This window comes from Brachypodium distachyon, chromosome 2 (genome assembly GCF_000005505.3).
Source record: "Brachypodium distachyon strain Bd21 chromosome 2, Brachypodium_distachyon_v3.0, whole genome shotgun sequence".
In the NCBI taxonomy this organism is placed as follows: domain Eukaryota; kingdom Viridiplantae; phylum Streptophyta; class Magnoliopsida; order Poales; family Poaceae; genus Brachypodium; species Brachypodium distachyon.
Genome location: NC_016132.3, coordinates 1,232,338 through 1,257,044, shown reverse-complemented (window position 1 = coordinate 1,257,044; position 24,707 = coordinate 1,232,338). Strand labels below are relative to the sequence as shown.

The window sequence follows — 24,707 nt, the reverse complement described above, 5'->3', positions numbered from 1 at the left end:
TGCTTGGTTCTGTCGGCCGGTGTCGCTGGTGTCTGCTTTATTAGCCTGTATTTTGTCTCATGCCGTCAAATCAGCCATGAAGCAGCGCACAAGCGCGCAACGCCAGTAGTGCTGGCAAGCTTTTGCCAAGTCTCTCTATTATTAGGCGTAACGGCAGGAGTTCAGCTGCCGATCCATTGAACAGGAATACATGGTTTGATTGCAGATTTTCAAAAGGACGTTTAGCTTAAACAGAGATGGGACAGAGGCAAGTTTCTACTCTCAGGGATCCGTTGGTACAGAAACAACTGAAAATCAGCCGCTACCATGGCGCCCGGAACTTGCGATGTGCTCTTTTGAGTTGTCCTGAAAATTTCTTCTGTTGCACTCCTTCGAGCATGGTAATTTTCAGTTCCAGGATCTACATGTGGAATTTGTGTTTGTGCTCACTGTGCCGAGGGATTCAGTCACATGTGTTCGAGGTTGGTTTGTGGATGCTTGTTCAGAATTTAGGCCCTGGAATTGGTAACCATAATCTGATTTGGCCGAATAGATTCCATCGGTTGTCCACAACCACCTGATGGATAACACTGTACAGCACGATAGATAACAGCATTACATATAGTGTCAATGCTACCAAGAAACTTGCAGAGAAAATTCTATCCAGTATATGATTTGGGTGGTGCTACTGCTGCCCCTGGCTTAGCTAGTTGGTAAACACTGCAGCACCACAGGTGAAGCCGTGAAGATGTCCATTAGCAGTTCAGGAATAACAACGTTGAGAGGTTCCAAAGAACACAAAAGGCAGATCATGGACATGATATCCATGGCAGGATAATACAGCATGCATGGATAGATCGAGCTCAAAACGTAAAACCAGAACTACAAGCCGATCGAAGAGGCCAATCGAGCGACGATCTTGCATACAACAACAGAAATCTTGTGCACAATGAATGGATGTCATTTTGTGCAGAATGAATGGATGTCTACACTCTACAGACTGTTTAACAGGGCTCATTAAGCAGCAGCCGTTGTCATGCTCGATCCTATTCGACATTGTATACTTGCAGATAGAGCCTCCAAAGAGGTATCCCCTTCTTCTTCGATGCACTGATAATGTTCACTTGCTTATCACAATTTGTTATTTTGACCCTGTACTCCAATTATAAGCAATGGATGTTGGACTTCCACCATAGACCAGTAGGTAGGACGAAGAAGGATCTGTGATTGGAAAATTTTGACAGCTAATTGTAGAGAAGGGTCATTGTACCATTGAGTGTGTGTTCCTGCGTAACGAAAATTTGACAGCTAAACAAAATGAATGAATCTTTCCATATGGAGCGGATACAAATAAAGTTCAGTACGATCAGAGATTTATGTTTAAGAATCTTGTGTGTTCTGCTATTTTATCACTCGAAACCTGAATGCAGGAAATGTTTATCGCACAATAGTGAACAATTTACAAACTTCACCAAAGCGCTCATCCATCCATGGCCAAAGTAGTTCATGTGTGTTCCTTGAATTTCAGGATGCAAGCGAGACCCTGCTTATATATGATTCTTCATAATTAACTGGACAATGCTCTTCCTCTATTATGAAATACAGGAACTCTGTGCCCCTTTGGAGGTGTCCTAGAAAGAAAACAACTGTGTTTTCATGGTAAGCTGTAGAAACTATTACCATGACAAACTTCACTAGACCACTCATCCATGGAGTGCCAGGACAAGTTGTTCATGTTCATCCCTCAAACTAATTCCACATAAGACTACATATTTGGCTAGTCAGTAAAGCAAGTCACCCTGAGCTTTATTTTCTTCTACTAACACTCCCTCCGATCCATAATAAGCGTCTCGGATTTTGTACGAACTTAGTACAAAATTATACTAAGTCTGACACACTTACTGTGGATCGGAGGAAGTACTATATATAGTCTATATCTATATAGATTAATACTAACAATCTTGCATCGATCATGTAGAGTAGCAGATCGATGAAGGCCGCCTGTATTTGCAGGCGATGAGATGAACTAGCTAGCAATCGCAAATGGGAGCAAACTCTGTCGCATACGCTTCAGTTGGATCTCGTTCCCGCGGGTGTCGCGCATGATCTTGGCAATGCTCACAGTGATGCTGCCGGCTTCGGGCGCGACGAGCACGCAGCTGCCGTAGGGCGGCGGCATCCCGCCGGAGAGGTTGGTGCTCCTGACCTGGAAATCCGAAACCTGATGCCAGGCCATGGCAGGGAAGCCGGAGACGAGATGGCACCTGAACTTGCGCTCACCGGGCACGGCATGAGGGTCGACGCAGACGACGGGCACGACGGTGCCGAACTGCGGCGCCGTCGTGAACCTCACGAGGAACAGGGGCCTGCCTTCGCCGCCGCCTCCGTGGTGGAGCACCCGCGTCGTCGTCGTCCCTTCCGGCACCGGCAGGGTCAATCGCTCGCCGCCGCCGTACATCGTCATCTCCGTGGACGGCCAACCGTGGTCACCAGCGAAGGCTTCGCAGCCGGGCTCCGGGCAGAAGCAGGGCGCGTGCGGGCACGACCCCCGGTGGTTCTCTGCTTCGTGGTAGCTAGTCGCGGCGGCGCAGCCGAAGGCGGCGTTGGGGCAGGGGACACGGAACGACTCCAGGATCTTCTCTAGAGCGTTGCAGCGGTTGGAGCCGCCGCCGGCGGAGCACGCGTGGCACCTGTCCTTGCTCGGCAGGCTGCCATGGCAGCTCGAGCAGATCGCGTGCCCCACCGCGCACTGCATATAATCGATCGATCAACGAAGGAAAGCAAGGGGATGACTTTGAATCTTTGATCGATTTTGGAAACGGGGCTTGGTTTGATTTCGTTTGGGGGAAGAAGAAGTGATCGAGCAGGGGATGAGATGAGAAGAGCAGGAGACCTGGTAGACCGTAGACCGGAGGATGGAGGGGATCCATCCTCCTAGCCGCTTGGAGAAGGGGAACCTAGGTCAGTGTCAAGCCTGTAGTTTACAACTTTACGGTATCTTTTGATTCGCAGGATATCTAAAACACATGAATAGAATCACATTGTCTTTGGCACATTTACTCTAGTTTGTATATATTTGGTCTTCTGTAGTTTCTTTATCTGAGTCATGGAAGAGCACTGAGATGGAAGGATGAAAGTTAAGACGACGATTCCGGAGGATTTTAACTTATATCAATGACAGCTGGCAAGCGATTCACCAATATATAATTACAAAAGAATCTTATGAGTTCATTCGTGGAAATTGGTGGGGAGACCCGTTGTTTCAGAAAAAACTTGCGAAAAATCTTGCATCCATCGTCCAGCTCCAGGATGAATTGGGGGAAGCAAAAAGTATAAAGGAGAAAGAAGATGAGATAAACATAAAAAGATGCGAGAAGATTAGGAACCTACAAATCGAGTAGAACGAAGCTTTATCCATGGCTTGCTTGTTCAGAACAACATCAGTTCCTGGAACTATAATCCGCAAGCAGTATTTGTGCTATTTCGCCCACACCTCGCACTGTAAGCAGTCTTTGTAAGTTTATAAAATAAAAAGATGTGAGAAGATTAGGAAATATCTTGTGCACCTCCAAAAGTCCATTTATGCCTGCACTCGTTCGGGAACTGGAAGCTTTAAAACATTAGCAAAACAGAGTCCACATGTGCTCACCACAATATCCTTCATCCTTGTATCCATGCCAGAAGACCACACAACAAGGTTCCAAGCATCCATGCGACTACTACATTAACAGAGTTCATTCAGAAGCAGCAACTTGCTAGTTTGAACATTGCATATGACATCCTGAGTCCCCAACCTCTTCCACGTCAGAATATGTTAACAGTCAGCACATCTTGACGTAAGTGCCGATGGCGTCGACGAGCCCACCGGAGCGGCCATGGAACCCGACGATCTTGCCACCACCGGCCGCAGGGAGCTCAAACTCCATTCCTTCGTCCGTGCCGTATGGCCCGATGGTGCGCCGGTTGCTGACGAAGGTGAGCGCCCTGATCACGCTCCAGCCATCGAATTGCCCGTAGCGGCCTTTCACGCCCGTCAAGTACTCATCCTTGTCCAGACAGATCTACAGGAGACGCGCGTGCCAAAAAAAACCCGATTGAAATCTCAGCCATCGCCGCCAAATTAAGTCATATAATTTCATCGAGTGCCTCCGAGAATTCAAGATTTTTCTCATTTGGCAAGAAGAAGATGTGATGGGTTTGTGCGTAGAAGTACCTCCGAGCGCTTCCCAAAAGCTGCTCCCCACACCTTGGTCTGCTCCTCATGGCCGTCGTCTCGCAGGCACAGCGCCGAGATAGAATTGACAGCGTCCTCGTGGCGGACAACCACCTTGATGATGCGGTTCACGCCGCCGCGGACGTCCATGTCCCAGGCGTCGCCGTCGGGGCCGCCGCCGCAAGGGCCCATCTTCACGACCGACGGCGACGACGACGACGTTGGCAACCCAGGGGCGCACGTCTGCTCGTGCTCCGCCTTCTCGTGGTACGGCATGCTGCTGGCGGAGCAGCTGCCGCCGGCGTTCCGGGCGTTGGGGCAGGCGACGCGGATGGACCGCAGGATGCGCTCCACGGCGAGGCAGCGGGTGTACTTGGTCGGGACGAAGCAGCGGCTGTAGGCATAGCCGTAGCCCGTCTTGAGGAAGCAAGACTCGCACTTGCCCTTGTCCGGGAGCTCGCCGTGGCAGGACCAACACAAGGCGTGCCGTGGCAGGCACATATCAATTTGTGCAAGTTAAATCCAGGTAGTACTAGGATACGGACATGCATGATGATCTCCGAACCTGGAAGACTGGAGGTACGAGAGGACGGAGGCATTTGGGGCTCTTTCCCGACGTGATGCATCGGCTCCGGTTTGATCTTCTCCATTTGGCCGGCTGATTGATTGGACTGGAGGAGTAGCTGGTAGTCTAACCGGCGAGTCGATGGATACCAACGGGCAGGGGAGGCCGGATTTATACGTAGAGCGGAAGATGAAGAGGCAAAATCACGGGAGGTGAAAAAAAAAACAAATAAAGAGAATATGCGAAGCCCAAGTTTACGGAGGCCCATAGAATCTGTAAAATTCGTGCGCCAGGGAGTGAAAATCATCTGCCAACAATCAGCGGCCCACCTTCTTCCTCTCTGACGGTCGGACCCCACCACCCTGCGCGGCCGCCGGCTCCTCCTCTCCTCTTCCACTTCCGGGCTTCCGGCCAACCCTTCGCCTCTCTCACTCTCTCTGACCCTCCCTTGCTCTCATCGGGCTCCTCAGACCATCGCGAGAGCCAGAGGGCACATTGGAGGAGACCTCAGCTCGCCAGGCAAGTGAGCAGCAGCCTTCTCCGCCCCTTTCTTCCCGGCGAGACGAGGCGAGGCGTCGGGCTCGCTTGCTCATGGCCCGCCCGTCAGGGAACCATGGTGATTAGGTCAAGCAGGGGTTTAAACCTCGGCTACGGACGACCAGGTAGTTCAGGTAAGGGGCTACACATCCTTCACGCCGGCATAAATTCCTTCGTTCTAGTGTCCTTTTGTGCCAGATTTTACTTCACTGAAATTGACCTAGAAATCAACCCAATTTAGCTCAGGTTTTTTTTGTGAGAAATTTAGCTCAGATATTCCTTTTCCACGAAAAAGATGAAGCTGAACAAATTGCAGCCATGTCTTGTTCTGTGCTCTGAAGTCTGAATTGTTGCTCTGCCATTGTGTTTTTCTTTTTTTACATCAGTATTGCTCTGTCAATTTTTTTACATCAGTGTTGCTCTGCCATTGCTAAGACAATATGAAGCCTTTTCTAGCTTGTGTTGTGCCTCGCACACCAGTATCACTACGGCGTCTCTTATCAGCGTACGTTGTGGGAACATGAAAATTGATTGGTGAGGTTGCTGTTGACCAGTAGGTGCTGGAGCCCTGTCACGCCTGCAATTGTAATACCCATACTAGTAGCTTCGAGTTCTTGTTGCGATGGAAGGCGGTATCTCTAGCAAGAGGCAAGTAGAAGCTCGGCGAGATGGACAGAGCAGCCGCAAGAGGCAGAATGTCACCATGGGGATGGAGACCCTCGACTGCCCCATCTGCTATCTGCCCCTCAGACCTCCGATATACCAGGTAACATTTACCTGTCCCTCGTGAGCTCGGGTAAAATAAAACTGTGATTAATCAACCATTGGATATGATCCTACTAGCTAGCAAACAGTTTCTTTTGGCAGAATGGAACGACAGAATACCAATGGTTTCTATCATTTTGTTCTTGTAGAGTATTAGGACACCAACATTTTGATCGAGATTGAAACTGTTAGCAACATTCTACACCGTTTTACAGTACTCAGCTGTTCCCTAGTAGGATAGTGATGACCAAGGCGGGCAGTATTTGACAAAAAATTCCAAAGATGTACCCCTCATAGACCTATCTAAGAGCATGGAGTTTGGCATGGCTCCCTTTGTAGTTTGCACAAGATCCACCTGTGTATCGATCACATAATAACCTTAAAACTTCAAATTTGCCGACTAGCATGGACTCGAACTACCCCCCTTATGGGAAGAATGGTCTCAGAATATTGTATGGTGCTACTTTGTCATGTTCTGTATTATACTTCAACTTGTTTTTCTGTTAAAAGTTATTCTGGCATGATGACTTTATTAATCCTTCCTGTTACACAGTGTACCGTAGGGCATTTTGTATGTTCATCTTGCCACCCCAAGCTCCTGGCCAAAAAGTGCCACTTATGCTCTGTCGAAACTTCCTTCAAGCGCTGCATAGGGATGGAACGTCTCATGGATTCACTCACGGTTCCTTGCTCCAATGCCATGTATGGGTGCGCCAAGAAGATGACCTACTATCAGAAAGAAGAACATGAGAAGGCATGCCCGTACGTTCCATGTTTCTGCCCAGAGTCCACCTGCGGCTTTGGGGGACCAACAGCCGCGCTCCTGGACCATTTGATCTCCCAGCACAAGTGGCCGTCTACAACCATCACATACTCTAACCAGGTTGACTTCCGCGTGCATCCAGGCCTACATGTTCTTTGTACTGAAGATGGACACATTTTCCTGCTCAACATGGCACTGGAGCCATTTGGACATGCAATCTCTGTCATCTGCATCCAGCCTGTGACCAGCTCAGGTGTGAAATACAAGTTCGAATGTGAAATGGATCACCACTGCTCCGTGACCAGATATTTTCAGAGTTCAACATACAAGATAAGAAGCTCGTCACTGTCTGATGGGCTACCAACAGGGTACAACTTCATTCTTCCCAAGGGCGAGATATCGGATGATAGAGAGGGCATCTTGCTTACAGTCACCATTCGGGATTCAGAACCGATGGTGCGCAAACCGATATGTCTCAAACCGAAACATGGTGTATGAAAGTGCAATGTTTGGTGAGGAGTTGTTATTTTGGTGGGTATTGCCGTTTTGGTTCCAGAACATGTATATATAGGTTGAGGATCTCTCGATGATCTCAGACTTCCGAGTATCGTAGTTATTTACTTATTTTTATGAAGTACGTTCCATGCTGGATCAGAACTCAAAAGGTGTCAGATCAGATGTTTGATGTTGCAAAATCCTCTCGAAAACTGTATCTCTGGTTTAGTTGAATGTTGCAACGACTGCTGCTTGATGCTTTAAAATACGTTTTGTTTAGAGTACATTTACACACAAATACAGAATGGGTGGGGTGAATCGGTTCGACCGGGCTATGGACCGGACCGGCACAAAACTATGTTATTTTAGCCTCGAGTCCCTGACAGATTAGTCCAAAGGTTGTGGTTAAGTGAAATTTCTTTTCCAAAAATTGTGGTTTCCTGATACCTAAATTACAAAAGTAGGGGTTTCATGATATTTTTTTGAGAGGGGTTTCATGATATTTACTCTTAAGATTTTTCAATGGGCCTTGCTCAAACCAAGCCCAGGCCCATATACAGCCCATACACACACCCCTGCGGCTTCCTCCTCCCAAACCCTTCTGGCTTCTGCCGCCGTCGCTCCAGCTCACATCGGCGCTCAGAGCAACGCCGCGCGTGAGGCCTCATTCGGAGAGCTCTCCTGCGACGGAGCAGCAGCCTTCTCCAGCCTATCGGAGGAGCAGCCGCCGAGAAGGAAGGGCCCGTCACCGGCGAGGCGGCGACACGCCCCGTCAAAGCAACACCTCGCGACGACGCCCTCTCGTCTCGGCACCTCCCTCCTTGGGTTTTCAGGTACGGCTGCCTCCATTCGCTCTCGTCTCGGCACCTCCCTCTGTCGCGGGAATCGCAGTCACGCTCACGGTGCCCTACCCTAACTTTCGGCTGCAATAAATTTCTCCATTTTACTGCTTTTTTTTTGTCAGATTACTTGCATATGCGTAGTCCCTCTTATTGCCCCTTTGATATACTACTAACTGAATTGGTGAAAGAAGATAACCCAAAACAGCTCAAACATTGTCATTTTTCCCCAAACAAGAGACGGGAGCGTTATTTATCTAGCACATCTGTAGATGCATGTACTGTTGTTTTGTCCATTGCTAGTTTGGCAGAAAACACTGTGTTGCTACTCCAGTCACGGTTTGGTGCAGTGAGATTGTGTTGATCAATTGGTTTGGAGCCCCGTCACGGTTGTAATAGCGATATCAAGCAAATTAGTGGCAGTAAACTTTTTTGAGTGTTGGTGGCGATGGACCGCGGTAGATGCAGCAAGAGACGAGAAGAAGCTTGGCAAGATGGAGATAGCAGCGCCAAAAGGCAGAGTGTCACACTGGGGTTGGAGACTCTGGACTGCACCGTCTGCTCTGAGCCCCTCAAGCCTCCGATATTTCAGGTAAATACACAACATGTATGCTTATATTTAATTCTTTTAGACTCCACCCACTGATGAAGGTTGAGATAAAATAAGAGCTTTGGTGAATCTACATTGGATGTAGTGCTAATTGGCTAGAGATGAAGCATAATAGCTATGACAGTAAATTTGTGCTGGACCTAGGGTACCAGCCATCCATCTATCTAGGGATAAGATCCTGTTTGTTTTGTCTTAGGTTATTTGGAAGGCTAACCACAATACTTAGTATGGTTGTTAAGCTAATCAATCTGTATACTTCTCCATAACTTTTAAAATATTAAACCCTAGGCTCTTGTCGCCCTACAGCTTTTTTTACACCGAAGCACATGATTCAATGCGGTTGAACAAAAAATAATTTTAGAACAATTTTCTTGTAATACCAACAAAATGTTCGCTATGACAAATTTACGTCATATGCACTGAGAAAGAGTAAATTGGGAATACCATAGTACAAAATACAATGTGCTCTCCGCTGTACTTATTTTGTGAAACGAAATATTGCTTGCATCTGACATTTTCTGAAAACATTATTAATATTTGGCAGAACAAAAAAAAATCATTGTGTTCAGACATTTAAAAAAAATTATCAGTATGGCATCTACCATAGCATCTAGGGGTGTGTGCAACCAATATAGAAAATCTGCCTACCAATGTCACTGCTCCCTATCATGTTATTTTATAGTTTTTCATTTTTCTGTTAGAAGTTATTCTCACACGAGAACCCTACTTTTTTTTTCTTCTATTCCAGTGTTCTTTGGGGCATTTTCTATGCTTGTCTTGCCGTTGCGAGATCCTGGACAAGAAATGCCACTTATGCGTTGTCGAAACTTCCTTTGAGCGTTGCTTTGGGATGGAGCATGTCGTCAGGTCAGTCACAGTTCTTTGCTCCAATGCCAAGTATGGATGCACCGAGCAGGTCACCTACTACCAGAAGGAAGAACATGAGAAGGCATGCCCGAAAGCCCCATGCTTCTGCCCAGAGTCCGGCTGCAGCTTCGCTGGGCCAACAATGGCACTCCTGGGCCATTTGACTGCGCAGCACAAGTGTCCATTTTCAACCTCCCTTGCTTCTGGCATGGTGAATATGTGTCTGTACTTTGAACCGGGCTTACGTGTTCTGCACTGACGTGAAGACGGCCAATTTTTTCTGTTCAACATGGTGCCAGAGCCATTTGGACATGCCGTCTCTGTCATTTGTGTCCAACCCAAGGTCACAGAACCGAAGTTCAGATGTGCTTTGTATTACAACAACTCTGTGGCCGACAGTAACCAGAGTTCTTGTTGTGACATACCAAGCTCTTCATTGTCTGAGGGGCTACCAAAGGGCTATGACTTAATTGTGCCCAAGGGCAAGGTTTCTAATGAAGGAGATGGTATCTTCCTCAGGGTGGTCATTCGGGAAAAGCGCAAGGTTTCTTTTGGTTCTGGTTCTGATGGTGAACAACCCTTAGCTGCCAGACCTTTAGCTGCAAGACGGATGCCTGATCATTCTGATTCTGATGATGATCAGCCCTTGGCTGCCAGACCTTTGGCTGCAAGACGGATGCCTGATCATTCTGATTCTGGTGATGATCAGCCCTTGGCTGCCAGACCTTTAGCTGCAAGAGCAAGACGGAATCCTGACCATTCTGATTCTGATGATGATCAGCCCTTATCTGCCAGACCTTTAGCTGCAAGAGCAAGACGGATTCCTGATCATTCTGATTCTGATGATTATCAACCCTTAGTTTTCAGAGCTACCAGAATTCATTATGAACGTTGATGGTTTGTGGACATGTCGTTGTTTGGTTGGTTTTGCCGCATTGGTTCCAGGACATATGTTTGAGTCTTTTATGGTCTGACACTTTGTGTTTGTGGTACCATGGCTGTTCCTGTGATGGAAATCCCTTTTGTTATGTTCTAGTGCTCGAACTCCTGCTGCATTGCGTGTGGCATTTCCTGATCTAACATGGAAATGCTGGGCTAATAATGATACTTCTATAAGTCACAGCTGACCTTGAACCACCCTGCAGCATTCTTGATTCTCTCGTCTTCTACATCGATCGGCAGTTGATAGAAAAGAAGAAAAGCAATAACTCTTTCATGTATCCGAAGAAACGAGAAACAAGAATGAAACTCTCGCGGCGCCCGGCTGTCGCGGGACACGATTAGATGGGGAATTGCCACAAGAATGAACTCCACAAAAATCAAGCTTGGTGTCAAAGTCTTGGAAAAAAAAGAAGCTTGGTCTCTCTTCTTCACGGTCTCATGGACGGATCGGACGGAGTGCACTCTGACAACTCTCCATTTCTGGCCAGCCACGAACTCTACCGCAAAGAGACACCGGCCCAGCCGTGGAGGAGGATCAGAGGCAGGTAAACGAAAGCACAACATCTAGCAGAGCAACGTCGTCTAGCATTCCATGCTCCAAATTCTTGACACGAACTACAGAGTCTCATTGTAGCAGTACCATCGGGACTAAAGATAGACACTGGTTTTACACAGTGGATCGAGTGCTCGGAGAACGAGAGTACAGCAAAACCTTTTGATGCAAATGTCAACATAGTACTAAATAAAAGTCTGAGACTGCATAAACAATGCGCATGCAACCTCCCATGGACATTAATCGTCGTCGTCGTCATCATCATCCTCTTCTGTGGTGTCGCCGTCATCGTCCCACTCCTGGTAATCTTCGAGCTCGTGGCCATCACCGGACGCCATATCTAGAGATCAACACCATATTTTCCATCGGACACCACGCACAATATCTGCTTGGATGCAACATCAGGCCCAATGTTGAGCTTGGAAACCTGGTAATGGTGAAAGCCGCACAAGAACACGGAGCATCCGACCGTGCTTCTCAAACCGTTGGGCCGGACGAACGTGAGAGAAACCACATGGCCGGGGGATGACTCCCTGGCAACCTCAAGCAGGAAGAGGAGCTTGTTCCTGCCGCGAAGAAGCCGAATGCCCGGCCTGACCTCGTGCTTGAACGGCACGAAGTACTTGATGTCCTCCCATGGCAGCCGGTGGATGCCGGCGCCGGCGGTGAGATGGTCGAAGAGCTCCTCGGTTGCCGTGACGAAGCCGCAGCCGGAGACCAGGCACTTGCACATGCCCGGCCTTTCCGGGCACCTATATTGGTGCCCTCGTTGCTGGTGGTATGTGATCTTGGCGTCGCAGCCGTGCTTGCAGGGGACGAAGATGTTGTCCACGACGCGCTCCATGCTGAGGCAGCGCTGCGTGGCGAGGCGCTCGACCGCCGGGAGCTTGTCGCGGCAGGGTGAGCAGAGGCAATCGCCGTTTGAGCACTGAACGATGCGTAATTCAGAAGATTAACATCCGTTTTCATTTGCAGAGACAAAATAGGGAAATGCAGGAACTTGAGAATTGAGATGAGATGATTACCCGGAAGACTAGAGGGCTGAGGGGGCTGGAGCAGACGGCGCAGTCGAACACCTCCATCCCCATGATGCTCTGCATCTTCACGCCGCTCTTGTTGTTGTTGTTGTTGGAGTTGCTTGATCCCTCCATCGCCACCAAATTAAAGCCTACTCCAACTTAGCAGTAGTACGTTGGACTTGGAGTACTTGTGAATGGCCCAGAGACAAACTCCGGTAGATGTGTGTATATATATAGAGAGAGATCGAGATGTGGCAATGGAAGCTGGAGAGGGTAAATTGTTGAATTTGGATCGACGGACTTCCAAATCCGAGGAGGTACGTAATGGCGACAGCAGTACCGAGGAGAGGAGGAGGAATACGGTTTGCTTCCACACGTGAGGAGATGTTGCCTAATGCGTTTCTACTTGTGCGGTTTCACAGCATTAACATCATCAACAATGTTACCACTACTATCCTGTCATTTGCAATAACAACGTTAGCAATGTTTACCACCACTACTATCCTGCCAATACTGTAGCACACGTCTGTTCAAACGAAAATATGAGCACACCACTCTTCCTCCGACACCATAATACAAGAGTCCATTTGCTTCAATAGCTTCACTGTAATTCTTCCATTCCTGGCTGAATCTCCTCGCGGGGTTCGTGATGGCTCGAATAATGCCAATATGGCTTTGGCACAGGCCACCTGTCATTAAATATTTTTGGAAAACAATCAAACATTCAACAATCTGTTTGAACCAACAGTAACTGAACAAAACTTACTTAGACATGCTCCAAAGAATTTACCTGTAATCAGGCATCTCTGCATTACCGGCAGCAACAGTCCTGCAATAGATCAAAGGATGGTTTTAACATATAACGATAATTGATTCTTTTTTCTAATCTGGTGTTCTACAAAATCCTAAACAGATATGGTAGCTCAGCTGCTTAGCAAGTTACATGGGAGTGGGGGAGAGGGAGAAATGGATAAGCTAAGCCACCCCAAGAGCCACGGCCTAACCCTGAGTAACTAGCAAGCATTTGATTATTTATTAGTGGAGTAAAATGCACCCGAGGTCCCTCTTCTTTCACGAAGGTGTCAAGTAGGTCCCTAATCTTTGAAAATGCACGTTTCAAAGATTAGGGACCTACTTGGCACCTTTGCGAAAGAATAGGGACCTCGGGTGCATTTTACTCTTTATTAGTGCATAAATATTGTACTAATATTTTCACCAAGACGGTGTCAACCAATTCAACATTCAACTAAGTGTAAAACCAACTAAACAGCTTACAAATCAGTGCGAAATTAAATTTGAAATTACTATGGGGTGTTCATGCCCAAACTAGCCCCACCGAAGTTGGCAAGAATTGGCTCGCCAATGTTTGGGCCAGGGAATCCCCTACCCTCACTTAGGCCAATTATTTGGCTAGAAACTGTCAGATGAGTAGGTGGACATGCATTGCGAACCTAAATTTTAGCAACAACCACGCAAATACCAAAGGTTGAAGAGCTGCCGATATTTTAGGCATTGCGATTTTGGGCACCAACCAAACGCACCTATAAAGATAGACCAACAACCAACTGAATCCAAATTCAGTAATTGTCAATATGTATGCCCTAAAATTGAACTAGAAAAGATTGAACTGATCGCTGAAGTTCACTTCACTACCACCACAATACTATGTACTCCCTCCATTCTAACAATATCAATTATGTACTATGTAATCGAGAAATTGTTGCTCAATTCTTTCACTCGATGTTCGTCTTGAAATGTGCAGGCAGGCGCCCTATTCACAGGAACTGAGGGAGTACATGAAAAGCACTGGAGCACTTGCATAATATACAACAGAAATATAGAAGGCATACCGCTCTGCATTGAAACTCCTCAATACTTCCAGAATCATGTTACTTCGTAGGTAAGGAGTTCCTTCTGTATCATAGAAGTTCATGCCAACAAAGTTCCCCTTAAAATCAAAAAGAGGCCCTCCAATTCCAGCCTATAGCAGAAAAAAATTGACACACTGTGATTTCCGTCATGCAGACAAATATAAGAGAAATCAATGCAATTTACCTTGGTGATTTTGCAAGTGGAGACCTTAAGCCTTTTGCAATCAAATTTGCATTGTTCGCCAGTCACTAACCCCTCTGTGGCCATAAAATTGCCTGATTTAAAGACACGCCCAAGAGCTACTACCTCAGTTTGAGGTGCTTCAACTGACATTGCTGCGCGAGGCTCAGTTTGAGGTTCTTCAACTAACATCGCTGAACGATTATTGCGGAACCTGGTAATGCTGATAACAGCAACATTATAGCAGAAATCGTATTTTTCTAATTTCCCTTGAATACACTTGTTACTTGGAAGGCACACATCAATCTGCAATGATGAAATGAGACTTAACCAGTGTCTTGATAAACAAGAAAATAAGGACTAGTAGTCTAGCAATACAAACCCTCAAGTTATCAACGATCTTGTTTTCGTCACCAGAAGTTCTAATCAAGCTTGCTGAAGTCAGAACTCTTGTGGTGGATTCATTGCAGTCAATAAATACACCCGTGCAAGCAAAATGCCTTTCCGTGTCTGCAGAGTGTAATTTCAATTCTTAATCAACAATCATATAAAAGAAGAAATAGAAAATAGCGAGCTAAAAATAGTACAATCACCATTGTATGAAGCAAGTGCAACAACACATCGAGACATCTTTAAGGCAACTCTACTAGCGGGTTCACTCAAGATATCTCTGCCAAATTCCTCTTCAAAATCACCTACTAGATGCATGCCTCGTCCTGGTTAAAGAAACACGGTACAACAGTCAAATGGGATGGCAGTAAAGCAGTTCAAAATGTGATTAGAAAAAGAGGAAAATAGTGAGCACAACCAATGGCAGCAACTCACCATCAGCATAAGCTGGTAAGGGATAACCATCATACTTTAAGACATCATTTATCATCTTCGTAAAGTCTAGTGTGAAAAGGTGAAGAAATCATGACAATGTGTAATGGTAGGAAAATTAAACATGATTGCTGTTGCAAGAAAGTAAAATAACTCACTAAGCAAAAGTCATGATCAGGAAAACAGAACATACAATTAGATGGCCAGGGAGGTAGAGTACGCAGATGCGTATCCTCAGTGAGTTCTGATGCTACAATGTGAAGACATTAATGGCTATGTTACAGTAATGATCACAAGTTAGCATTGGATTAACATAAAAGTCACTCGGGCTTGATTCACCTTGTGGCTCAAGGACAAAAGGTACACCATGTCTCTTGTTCTTACTTGCACTTGCCCTACTTGAGCTATTTTCACTGGAGCTACCTGTAATGAAAAAGAGATCGAACAGAAGAACACTCAGGAATCGTATTCTGGAGCATCCCATATAAGATATCATAAGCTTAAGCATGAACTGATTGGCAGACCATAAAATAACCTTGCACCACTGATGGAAAACCTCCATATGATGCAGGTTACATCGGAAAATGGCGAAGAATAGCACGTTGGTGCATAATTTAAAGCACTGAAGAGTGGTTATTCTTAGCTCACCTTCTAGACGGGGCTTCAAACGATTTTTAATGTGATGTTTTCGCAGATACTCCCTACTGCAGAATGTAGTGATCTCATCATAATGCATACAGCATTCATATGACTGAATTTTCATGAACATAACAGAAATAAGTATGGTTAAATGATCCAAGTTTAGATAACATACCGAAACCAAATACCATTTAAACATTCACCAATTATATTTCCTTGCACATATCGAGTCCCTTCCTGATCATGGTAGTCATTCATCCCAAGAAAGTTCCCATCAGAATCAACAAGTGGACCACCACTGCCATCCTAGAAAAAATAATCAGGTGTGTACATAAAGAATCGTGAATTTTGAAGTATCAAAATACAGTGCATATAATGATTCAAAATATACAGAGAAATCAAGAGTGCACCATAGTGATTTTGCATGTGGAGAACAGAAACAATTTCGTGCCAACTTCACTATGACTGTCGCTTGGTACCACACGTGTTACCATTAATTTGCCTGACTCGAAACAACGCTTAACAGCTAATAATTCAGAATGTGGCTCGACTTGCACGGTGTTACTGAAACATGCTGTAGAAAGATCAGGGGAGAATGCATTTATTAATATAATAACCATACTGGACGGCAAATCATAACGTCGTATACACCCTTCGACCACTAGGTCATTTGGAAGGTACACTTTTATCTGTAATGGAATAAAAGATATATAACAGGATTAGCTGATGACTACCAGTATCTTAAATAAGAAAACAAGTGCAGAAAAATTGACATCACAAACCTTCAGTGTATACATGAACCTGCGCTCACTATCTGATGTGCACACCAAAGCAGACGAGGTCAGAATACCTGTATCAAGTGCACTGTTCTCAATAACTATGCCTGTGCTTTTATAATGCATCTTGTCACCTACAAAACATCATTATTTCAGTCATTATAAAATGATGATTAAACACAAACAAAGAAAACTACTGTGAATATAATAGTATAATCACCATCAAATGAAGCAAGTGAGACAATGCTTGGGGATAACTTTGTAGCAAGTTCTTGACTGAGTTCATTACAACAAAGTTCTTGACTGGGGTTCTCCGCCACAGCTTCACGATCACTGAAGATGCTGGGTACTTCTTTTACCCGCTTACGGTTTCCTTTCCATCCTTTTGAGCCTCTAGCTATTCGCTTAACTTTCAGCATCTTCGCTGCCAAAACTATGGTCCCCACACAAGAAAAAGTGAAATTATTTTCCCGTACATTGAAGAATTTTGCTTAAATTGCATGCAAGTAACCTGTACTTGAAGAAACTTAAACCTTCCCTTTATGTTAATAAACTGAACAGTTTATCCTGCAGTGATCAGAAAACAATTGTTTCCAATGATAAAAGTACAAAATACACTCTCCCCAGTCTTCGGAAGTTTGGCATTTTGGACATCTAAACAGTCCATAAAATGTATACCATTGACCACTAATTACTATTAATATGAATATGTAAAACCTAATAAAGTTATGGTATGGTAGAAGTACTTATCAAGACAACTCAAACACATATCATTCCAAAGGTCCAATGTTTTCAAAAATAGACGTAACCAAAGTTCCTAGAGTTTGACTAGACCCTTGTCTAAAGCGTCAAGCTTCCGAAGAGTGCAAGGGGAGTAACTAGTTAATGTGAAATATCTGCCTCCCATCTACTGAGGCAGGTCACGGATTTCGAGATTCTCGTACGAGTTGCTTAGTTAATATGGTCTTATTACAACACGTGAAGCAGAGTTAGGAAAGAAAAAGACAACTTCCATGCAGAGCTAATCAGCTAAAAATTCGCTACCATATCCTTCTAGAGTTCCATCCGCCTCAACAAACAATGTTTATAACTAATGCATTGACGTCAGCACTGTGGACATCTTTGCTACGCCGACCTACCCAAAAAAATACTTATCCAATAGAAGGATGTCCCAGCCAGAAAAATATATATTTAATTCTCACCCGAGGAGGAAGAGAAGACAATGGATTTGGGATGGGGTGCATCATGACACGATCAATGTTGCAGCGGTTTTCCAGAGTCAGTTTTGGTTTTATAGCGTGGGCCAAAGTACAGAGAGGAATGCCCTCAGCTCACCTCATCATTCACACAAACAGAGAGCCAGGAGGAGGCGAGAGGAGAGAAGCTAAGATGAGTTGAGATAAGAGTCATAACTCATTAGCAGGTATAGATACGTAGGCACCGGAGATTAGCAGCCTGCTGATGGGCTGAAAACTAAGTACATTACCCAATCAATCCACCGCAGCCAATTACAACAAACCAATCAGTTTTTGTGCTATAACAGTGATGGCTTGGGCACAGGTAGTGGTCGCCATGCCAATGCCCATCCCCAACAGTAAAATAAAGCCCACAGATGTACCCGCCACCAGCGACGGTAAAGAACATCACTCGTGCTAGTCGTCTGCAGCCACCGGTCACCCATAGGCATGTCTGCCAACGCATCCAACTGAAGTACAGAACAACAAAGCAGGCAAAGACAGTAATTCTGATTCACAATCCGGCACATTGACTATGATATCTTCCAGACTTCCAATAATGAACTAGATAAGTATAATAAGGAACACATACACATGGTTCAAATGTTCAATAAGATAGCATTAAAAACTCAGAATAGCGGCAGAGAACGAAACAGCACTGGCAAAGTCCAGCCTTTTGACACAGAGACAAACCAAGCACTAACTACTGACATCCTAATAGGTCACAATCAATCAATTTCAGTTGGTTACCGAAAAAATCGGTTCGGTTCCGGCTATAACCGAACAGAACCGAGGAGGAGGGACTGGAGAGGACAGAGGACAGAGGAGGGTAACCGACAATGGCGGACCAGCGGCGGCGCGCGGTGGAGGTCGCCGGGGTTCTCAGTGGCGGACCGGCGCGGTGGCGGCGCGTGGTGGGGGTCGCCGGATCGGGACGTCGGACTCCTCAGCTCGTCGCTTCCTCGGGAGATTGGCGCCTGGCGGTGGCTGCCAGGGTTCGCTCTTCGCTGTGGCCGCGTGGGGGTCGATCAAGCTCGGGTTTTTTTGGATGGCACTATACCTGGCGAACTGGCCGGCACGGGCCCGGCACGGCCCAGCCTGAGCCCGGTCGGGCCGGCCCGGGCCCGTTAGCCCGTTAGGCCTCATCTCTAGCAGCAGCCCAGTTGTGTTTTTTTTGTCTTTTTCCACCAAGGGTAAAAAGTCAACCAAATCATATTGGACACAAATGCTATTGCAGTTTGGTGGTCTAGTCATGCTTGTGCCTATTTCCTCCTGTGTAATGGTTAAACGGGCTAGGGCGGGCCGGCCCGCGGGCTTGATGCAGAGGCCCAGGCACGGCCCAAGGCGGGTCATGGGCCGGCACGTCCCGTTTATTTCCGTGCCGGGCCGGCACGTCGAGCTGGCGAGCTTTTTGAGAAAGCCCAGCCCGTTGGTCAGGTATAGATGGCACCCTGCAGGTTCGGGGCCGGATCCAGGCCATACCAGACCCGGACCCGGACACCCGCCTCGCGACCCGGACCCGATACCGGGTCTAAAATTTCCCCAGACCCGGCCCCGATACGGGTCTCGGGTACCCGTGTGTATACCCGACACGAATGAACGGGACACCGTGGGCCGGTGGCCAGCTGTTCACGGGGTCCGCGCGCCGGCGAGGGAGGAGGGAGAGGCCGCGGGATTGACGAGTGGCGGCGGCAGGCGCGCAGATGAGGAGATTAGCGACGGCGGCAGGGACGCAGGGAGAAGGCGGCGCAACGCGCTCCGGAGGAAACAGTGGCGGCGGCAGGCTGAGGGCTGGAGGGGACGGCCGCGGCGCAAGGGGCTCGAGAGGGAACGGCGACGCAGCAGGATGATCGGGACGAGGCAGTGGCGCATCAAGCTCGGGAGGAGAAAGAAATAGGGTGGGACTTAATCGTCGTCGCGGCCCGGAAAACGAAACTAACGCAAAACCTTCTTGGTGAAACATGACAACATAGTATATTAATTCAAAAGTCTGAGACCGCATAAAGTTCTTCACTGCCAGAAACAACGGGCTCAACTTACTTAAATGTTACGGTTCCATCTGATTAGCAACAACCATATATATTTTCAAAACATTTGTTGTTCATCCATTTGGACATTTTCCTCTTTTCTTCGCATGCATGGATAAGGGTATCTTTTCATCAACTGCTGATATATTTAACACCCGCCTGCTGATATTGAAACCTTGGATCTCTCCTGTGTGCACTTTTTTTGGCTGGACAAGGAGTTCCTGTTACTGAAGCTGTTCTGATCTGGTAGATGCAGAGTGTCAGAGTGTAAACAAAATTGCTGCAGGGTGGTTAAAGGTCAGCTGACTTAGATAAACATATACTAGCAAAATACCATACAGTATAATTAACCCAGCATTTTCCTGTTAGATCAGGAACAGCTACACATACCGGGGCAGGAGTTCGACCACTAAAACATAAGAAAAGGAACTAAGATCACTGAAACAGCCATGGTACCAGAAAGTTTGAGACCATAAAGACTTGAGACATGCATATCCTGGAACCAAAACGGCTAAAAAAAATCTAACAACATGTCCACAAACCATCACCGTGGGGGAGAGCTTTGCATTTCAGATTTAGGAAGGCAGGGGAGATCTTTGAGAATAAGATGGCTGTTCACATCATGGGGAGGGATTGATACCGAGCTTTACAAGCACCTATGCAAAGATAAACTTACTTTGGCTCTGTTCAAAGCGGCCACACATGTTAATCTTGGAGATGGTGCTCGTTGCTCCTTTTGGTATGATCCGTGGCTTGAGGGACAGTCGTTGGCTGACCGTTTCCCAGCCCTTCATAAGCATTCCACTTCTAGAAATAGATCTGTGCAACAGGCTGTCGTTGACTCAAATTGGATTTGCTCCATCAAGCGGCAACCTACTCATGAGGTCCTTCTTCAGTTCATTCAGGTGTGGAACATCTTGCGGAATGTTCAGCTTAATGACTCTCCTGATCAGTTAAGGTGGAAATTTGAGAGCTCCGGCTCTTATTCTGCAGCTTTCGCTTACCAAATTCAGTTCCACGGAAGAGTGTCCTCTCCCGCTGCCAGACTCATTTGGAGGATTGGGATTCCCAATAAAATTCATATCTTTGCTTGGATCGTTGTGCAGAAAAGATGTCTCAGGGCTGACAGGCTGCTAATGAAAGGTATTCCGCACAACCCAATTTGCCAGCTTTGCAGAACTCCGCCTGAAACAGCCGCGCACATCTTTGGCCACTGCTCCTTCTCCTTGCAATTCTGGATCGCCCTCTTTCATCGCTACAATTTGACAATCAATGCCCGGCCTAGCTCTTTCAAAGACGGTATAATTGATTGGTGGATTAATGAGGATCTTGTTTGCATATCTACTGCCGGTAAAATCAGACTAGGGGTGATTATCATGTTGGGTTGGTGGCATACTTGGCTAGAGCGGAATCTCAGGGGTTTTCAAAATAAGCAAAGGTCTGCCACTCAACTGTGCTCTATCGCCGCTGAAGAGCTCCAGGCGTGGAAGTTTGCGGGCTGCAAAGGAGCTATTTTTTTCACATGATTGAGAGGCAGTGGTATCATGCAACTAGACCACCTGAAGCTGTTTGATGCTAGTTACAGTTTAGCTGTTTTAGTGTTTATAGTCTCTGTATTCTCTAGCTTCTCCGTTGTCCTTCTTTCAGTTTTGGCCTGTACTTTATACTTCGTTTGCTTTTCCTCTTCTTAAGAAATGAAAGTAGCGCTGCTACGTTTCGTCAAAAAAAAAAACCATCACCGTGGATAATGAATTTTGGTAAATCTGGCAGCTAAAGGCGGTTCATCATCGAATCCATCTTCAGAATCAGGATTAAAAGATTCCGTCTGGCAGCTAAGGGCCGTTCATAGAATCAGCAGGAATCCGTCTGGCAGCTATAATTAAGGGTCATTCATCATCAGGATCAGAATCAGAATCATCAGGAATCCCCCTGGCAGCGAAGGGCTGTTCTTGAAGAGTGGGGGTCAGACCCTTTCCTTGGAGACAGGATGTGACGAGACTAAAACTAAGAGGTTGAATTATGGTGGTTCTGAGCCTGATACCGTTCCGGTCATCAGAAACTTTTCCCTTGGGCAGAATTAAGTCATAGCCTGTCGGTAGCCCATCAGAGAGTGAAGAGCTCCTTATCTGGCAACTTGAGATTTCACAATAGCCGATCGTAGAGCACTCATACTTCATGTTGCATGACTTTGGTTTTGTGACATTAGGTTGGACGCAGACGACTGAGATGGCATGTCCAAAAGGCTCTGATGCCATGCTGAACAGGAAAAAATAGCTGGTCACACTCCTGCCGCATCGCAGGAGATGTAAGCCTGGTTGTAAGCAGAGGTTCACCGTGCCAGAATCTGCAGAAAATGCAGAATCTGGGAGGGTTGTAGACGGACACTTATGTTGGTTGGTCAAATGGTCCAGGAGCGCCATTGTTGTCCCAGCGAAGCCGCAGCCAGACTCTGGGCAGAAGCATGGGGTATTCGGACATGCCTTCTCATGTTCCTCTTTATGGTAGTAGGCGACCTTCACGGCGCATCCATACTTAGCATTGGAGCAAGGAACTGTGGCTGACTGAACGACATGTTCCATCCCAAAGTAGCGCTTGAAGGAAGTTTTGATACAGCATGAGGGGCACTTCTTGTCCAGTTGCTTGCCACGGCAAGACGAGCATATGAAATGCCCCACGGAGCACTGTAAAGTAGATATGATTAATAAAAATAGAAATGATACACAACAACAGGATAGCTTAGTACTACACCACTATGTCCAATGATAGATTCATCAAGGCTTTTCTTGTATCTTGAGTTTTGTCGGAAATGAGATAAAAGCTTGAGTTGAAAGACAAGTCGATATGTACATACGCATAGTGCATTTACCTGAAATATTGGAGGCTCGAGGGGATTATAGCAGATGGGGCAATCAAGGGTCTCCATCCCCACGGTAACATTAAGCCTCTTGGCGCTGTGCTCTCCTTCTTGCTGAGCTTCAGCTGTTCTCTTTCTGGAGTAACTACCATCCATCACCAACAAATCTCAAAAGGTACCAGCACTAGCTTCCTTGGTGTGTGCTGCTGGTACTAAAAGTGCAACCGAGATCCGAACCTATTTATCAACAGAACCTCTCCTCAATGCCCAAATCTCCTGTTCCACAAGATATACTGATAAGAGTCATAGAACTGAAAGTTAAGAACTGGCATGATCGGCATGACTCAGAAAGGCATTTGTTTTGGGTAGAATTAGCAACTGAAGTTCAACAATACAAGCAAACATTTACAGATGCTTTAATTAACCGACAGGTTTATTGCTGCAGTTTCACATCTTTCAGTTTTCTTGTTCCGAACTTATGGCTATAAAATAATGTTTGAGGCGCCCGCGACAGTACTACAATGGGGTAATTACGAGCGGCGAATCATATGCATGTAATCTGACGAAGGAGTAAAAAGAAGAAACTTATTCTGGTTCAGACTTCAGAGTTTGGCATGGCATAATCGCATAGCAGTGTGCCTCCGACGACGGTAGGAAGGTTCAGGGAAGAAACGGTACCTGAACAACCTGGTTGCCTCGAGGTAGATGAATCCACCGCAAGACCTAGCCGACATGGGCTCCGGGTGGCGGCGGCATCGGAGAAGTCGGACGAGCAGGGAAGATTAGCGCTCCTGGAGCAGGGAAGACTAGCGCTCCCTTGCCGGCGATCTCTCCGCTGGCCCCGGCCGTCGACGGGAGCACGGAAGCGAGGGGGAGAGATGGAGTGGGGAAGAGGACGCGAGCTCAACGGCGGCAGCGTTTGGATTTCTCTTTTCTTACTTTTAGGCCAGGGTTTGGACTTTGGAAGCAGGAAGCGCGAGAGGCAAAATAAAAATCTAGGAATAGCTAAATTTTCATAAGCTGCTCAAGTCGTAATGCAATCTGATACAGCTTCCCGTGGCCAATTGGGTTTTTTCATGTCTTTGGATACAACACGAACTAGTAATTCAATTCGAGTGATGATCGGTGTAGAAATCCAATCGTGGAGTGTGATGTCAATAGGTAAATCAATTTGATTGGCACCCAAACCAATCAACAAGGCAAATCTATGTACCAAAAGGCAGTGTGCCTGCCATTCCCCGTAAAAAAAAAAAACTCACACATTGCAGCAGGAATTAAAACACCATGATGAAATGTACTTGATCGAAACAACTACCGTACTGGGAAGCCCGAGATGATAGGGAGGCTCACAACCTATATACCCTGAATCTCGATCGAACGCTGACTGTATTACGACTGCACACGGAGAAGTAGATGCATTCAAACTGCAGGCCAAGTAGCTCGCTAGCTTATAGTTGGACGTAACAAGAGAATGCATGATCAGTCACCTCCTCTTCCTCATCGTGGCAGACCTGTTCTGCTTTGGACAGCGTGGAGGTCCCGATGTCCAGCTTGGCAACCTGACAATAATCACCTCGGGAACGGCGTGTTAAACGGGCCGAGAGGGTCGGGCTGGGCGCGGGCGCCACGTGGAGCAGGAAGAGGCGGTCCGGAGCACGTGCTAGGATGTGTAACGGCACGTAGTAGTATTTTCAGCATCTTCTTGGGCCAGTTATGCAGGGGGACCAAGTGGCCCGTGAGGGCCGCAGCGTGGGCCCCGGGCAGAAGCACGGCCCGTTGGGGCAGATGTTCCCGTGCTCGGCCTCTTGGCTGTAGGCGATCTTCGTGTTGCCGCATGGGACCGACGATCTTGCCGAGGATCTGGAGATGTACTACTACGGTGGTCTTTTTTGCAATTTTATTGTACAGTACATCTACGGATGCGATATGCGATAGACTACTAGGTACTCCGGCTACCATCGATCAGAGAGAGAAGCATGCATGGCCCAGTGGGCAGATTTCGTTGTGGTTAGCAGCCGATCTTTTTTTTTCTTTTTTTTTGAAAGTGGGGTTAGCACCCGATCTTGTTGCACGGGACGACCGTCTTACCGCGGCAGGACGAGCAGACGAAATACACGTGCTCGGAGTCCGAGGAACACTGGAACAGAGTCAAAGA

The 24,707-nt window shown here is 46.7% G+C and overlaps 6 protein-coding genes and 1 pseudogene across 16 annotated transcripts; 2 read left to right on the top strand and 5 right to left on the bottom strand.

Annotated features, from left to right (window-relative positions):
* Nucleotides 1-862: 862 nt before the first annotated feature.
* On the bottom strand, nt 863-4,906 carry LOC104582476 (jacalin-related lectin 3). Of its 7 annotated transcripts, none has more exons than XM_024459879.1 (5): nt 4,193-4,906; nt 3,774-4,040; nt 3,629-3,695; nt 3,370-3,478; nt 863-1,265 (listed from the first exon to the last, which is right to left on the bottom strand). In XM_024459879.1, exons 1-2 carry the CDS (start codon nt 4,691-4,693, stop codon nt 3,801-3,803), a joined length of 741 nt encoding a protein of 246 aa, XP_024315647.1. In that variant the 5' UTR covers nt 4,694-4,906; the 3' UTR covers nt 863-1,265; nt 3,370-3,478; nt 3,629-3,695; nt 3,774-3,800. The 7 variants fall into 7 exon arrangements, with proteins under 7 accessions (XP_024315647.1, XP_024315645.1, XP_024315646.1 ...); XM_024459877.1 differs by having other exon boundaries at nt 3,629-3,698; nt 4,193-4,905; XM_024459878.1 differs by having other exon boundaries at nt 875-1,265; nt 3,546-3,695.
* Nucleotides 1,502-3,056, bottom strand: LOC104582477 (E3 ubiquitin-protein ligase SINA-like 3). The gene has a single exon (XM_024459880.1). It carries the CDS (start codon nt 2,732-2,734, stop codon nt 2,006-2,008), a length of 729 nt encoding a protein of 242 aa, XP_024315648.1. The 5' UTR covers nt 2,735-3,056; the 3' UTR covers nt 1,502-2,005.
* An 85-nt stretch (nt 4,907-4,991) lies between the features above and the next one.
* LOC100824582 (E3 ubiquitin-protein ligase SINA-like 7) lies at nt 4,992-7,534 on the top strand. Of its 2 annotated transcripts, none has more exons than XM_010232093.3 (3): nt 4,992-5,428; nt 5,852-6,060; nt 6,613-7,534. In XM_010232093.3, the coding sequence occupies exons 2-3, from the start codon at nt 5,917-5,919 to the stop codon at nt 7,318-7,320; spliced, it is 852 nt and encodes a 283-aa protein (XP_010230395.1). In that variant the 5' UTR covers nt 4,992-5,428; nt 5,852-5,916; the 3' UTR covers nt 7,321-7,534. The 2 variants fall into 2 exon arrangements, with proteins under 2 accessions (XP_010230395.1, XP_003565279.1); XM_003565231.4 differs by having other exon boundaries at nt 5,849-6,060.
* Nucleotides 7,535-7,897: 363 nt separating this feature from the next.
* LOC104582475 lies at nt 7,898-10,749 on the top strand (annotated as a pseudogene).
* A 719-nt stretch (nt 10,750-11,468) lies between these two features.
* LOC104583006 (putative E3 ubiquitin-protein ligase SINA-like 6) lies at nt 11,469-12,279 on the bottom strand. Its single transcript, XM_010234647.2, has 2 exons — nt 12,154-12,279; nt 11,469-12,056 (listed from the first exon to the last, which is right to left on the bottom strand). Exons 1-2 carry the CDS (start codon nt 12,277-12,279, stop codon nt 11,469-11,471), a joined length of 714 nt encoding a protein of 237 aa, XP_010232949.1.
* A 253-nt stretch (nt 12,280-12,532) lies between these two features.
* LOC100824276 lies at nt 12,533-18,691 on the bottom strand. Of its 3 annotated transcripts, none has more exons than XM_010232092.3 (15): nt 18,510-18,691; nt 16,657-16,869; nt 16,443-16,570; nt 16,071-16,349; nt 15,836-15,966; nt 15,670-15,725; nt 15,361-15,444; nt 15,215-15,271; nt 15,025-15,090; nt 14,793-14,915; nt 14,582-14,709; nt 14,203-14,505; nt 13,998-14,128; nt 12,938-12,976; nt 12,533-12,836 (listed from the first exon to the last, which is right to left on the bottom strand). In XM_010232092.3, exons 2-15 carry the CDS (start codon nt 16,853-16,855, stop codon nt 12,749-12,751), a joined length of 1,812 nt encoding a protein of 603 aa, XP_010230394.1. In that variant the 5' UTR covers nt 16,856-16,869; nt 18,510-18,691; the 3' UTR covers nt 12,533-12,748. The 3 variants fall into 3 exon arrangements, with proteins under 3 accessions (XP_010230394.1, XP_014754473.1, XP_024315638.1); XM_014898987.2 differs by having other exon boundaries at nt 18,520-18,691; XM_024459870.1 differs by having other exon boundaries at nt 15,670-15,722; nt 16,657-18,691.
* Nucleotides 18,692-21,220: 2,529 nt separating this feature from the next.
* Nucleotides 21,221-24,057, bottom strand: LOC100823971 (putative E3 ubiquitin-protein ligase SINA-like 6). Of its 2 annotated transcripts, none has more exons than XM_024459872.1 (3): nt 23,231-24,057; nt 22,565-22,845; nt 21,221-22,379 (listed from the first exon to the last, which is right to left on the bottom strand). In XM_024459872.1, exons 2-3 carry the CDS (start codon nt 22,706-22,708, stop codon nt 21,585-21,587), a joined length of 939 nt encoding a protein of 312 aa, XP_024315640.1. In that variant the 5' UTR covers nt 22,709-22,845; nt 23,231-24,057; the 3' UTR covers nt 21,221-21,584. The 2 variants fall into 2 exon arrangements, with proteins under 2 accessions (XP_024315640.1, XP_003565277.1); XM_003565229.4 differs by having other exon boundaries at nt 22,565-22,828.
* Between the last annotated feature and the right edge of the window lie 650 nt (nt 24,058-24,707).

Excerpts from the sequence above, each read along its gene's own strand:
- LOC104582477 (XM_024459880.1), bottom strand. The coding sequence starts at position 2,734 with ATGCAGTGCGCGGTGGGGCACGCGATCTGCTCGAGCTGCCATGGCAGC.
- LOC104582476 (XM_024459879.1), bottom strand. The coding sequence starts at position 4,693 with ATGTGCCTGCCACGGCACGCCTTGTGTTGGTCCTGCCACGGCGAGCTC. Across the intron at positions 4,041-4,192 it reads CTTTTGGGAAGCGCTCGGAG|ATCTGTCTGGACAAGGATGA; the intron begins GTACTTCTACGC and ends CGTCTCCTGTAG.
- LOC100824582 (XM_010232093.3), top strand. The coding sequence starts at position 5,917 with ATGGAAGGCGGTATCTCTAGCAAGAGGCAAGTAGAAGCTCGGCGAGAT. Across the intron at positions 6,061-6,612 it reads TCAGACCTCCGATATACCAG|TGTACCGTAGGGCATTTTGT; the intron begins GTAACATTTACC and ends CCTGTTACACAG.
- LOC104583006 (XM_010234647.2), bottom strand. The coding sequence starts at position 12,279 with ATGGAGGGATCAAGCAACTCCAACAACAACAACAACAAGAGCGGCGTG. Across the intron at positions 12,057-12,153 it reads TCAGCCCTCTAGTCTTCCGG|TGCTCAAACGGCGATTGCCT; the intron begins GTAATCATCTCA and ends CGCATCGTTCAG.
- LOC100824276 (XM_010232092.3), bottom strand. The coding sequence starts at position 16,855 with ATGCTGAAAGTTAAGCGAATAGCTAGAGGCTCAAAAGGATGGAAAGGA. Across the intron at positions 15,726-15,835 it reads TTAAATGGTATTTGGTTTCG|TAGGGAGTATCTGCGAAAAC; the intron begins GTATGTTATCTA and ends TACATTCTGCAG. Across the intron at positions 15,272-15,360 it reads TTTTGTCCTTGAGCCACAAG|CATCAGAACTCACTGAGGAT; the intron begins GTGAATCAAGCC and ends TTCACATTGTAG.
- LOC100823971 (XM_024459872.1), bottom strand. The coding sequence starts at position 22,708 with ATGGATGGTAGTTACTCCAGAAAGAGAACAGCTGAAGCTCAGCAAGAA. Across the intron at positions 22,380-22,564 it reads TCGAGCCTCCAATATTTCAG|TGCTCCGTGGGGCATTTCAT; the intron begins GTAAATGCACTA and ends TCTACTTTACAG.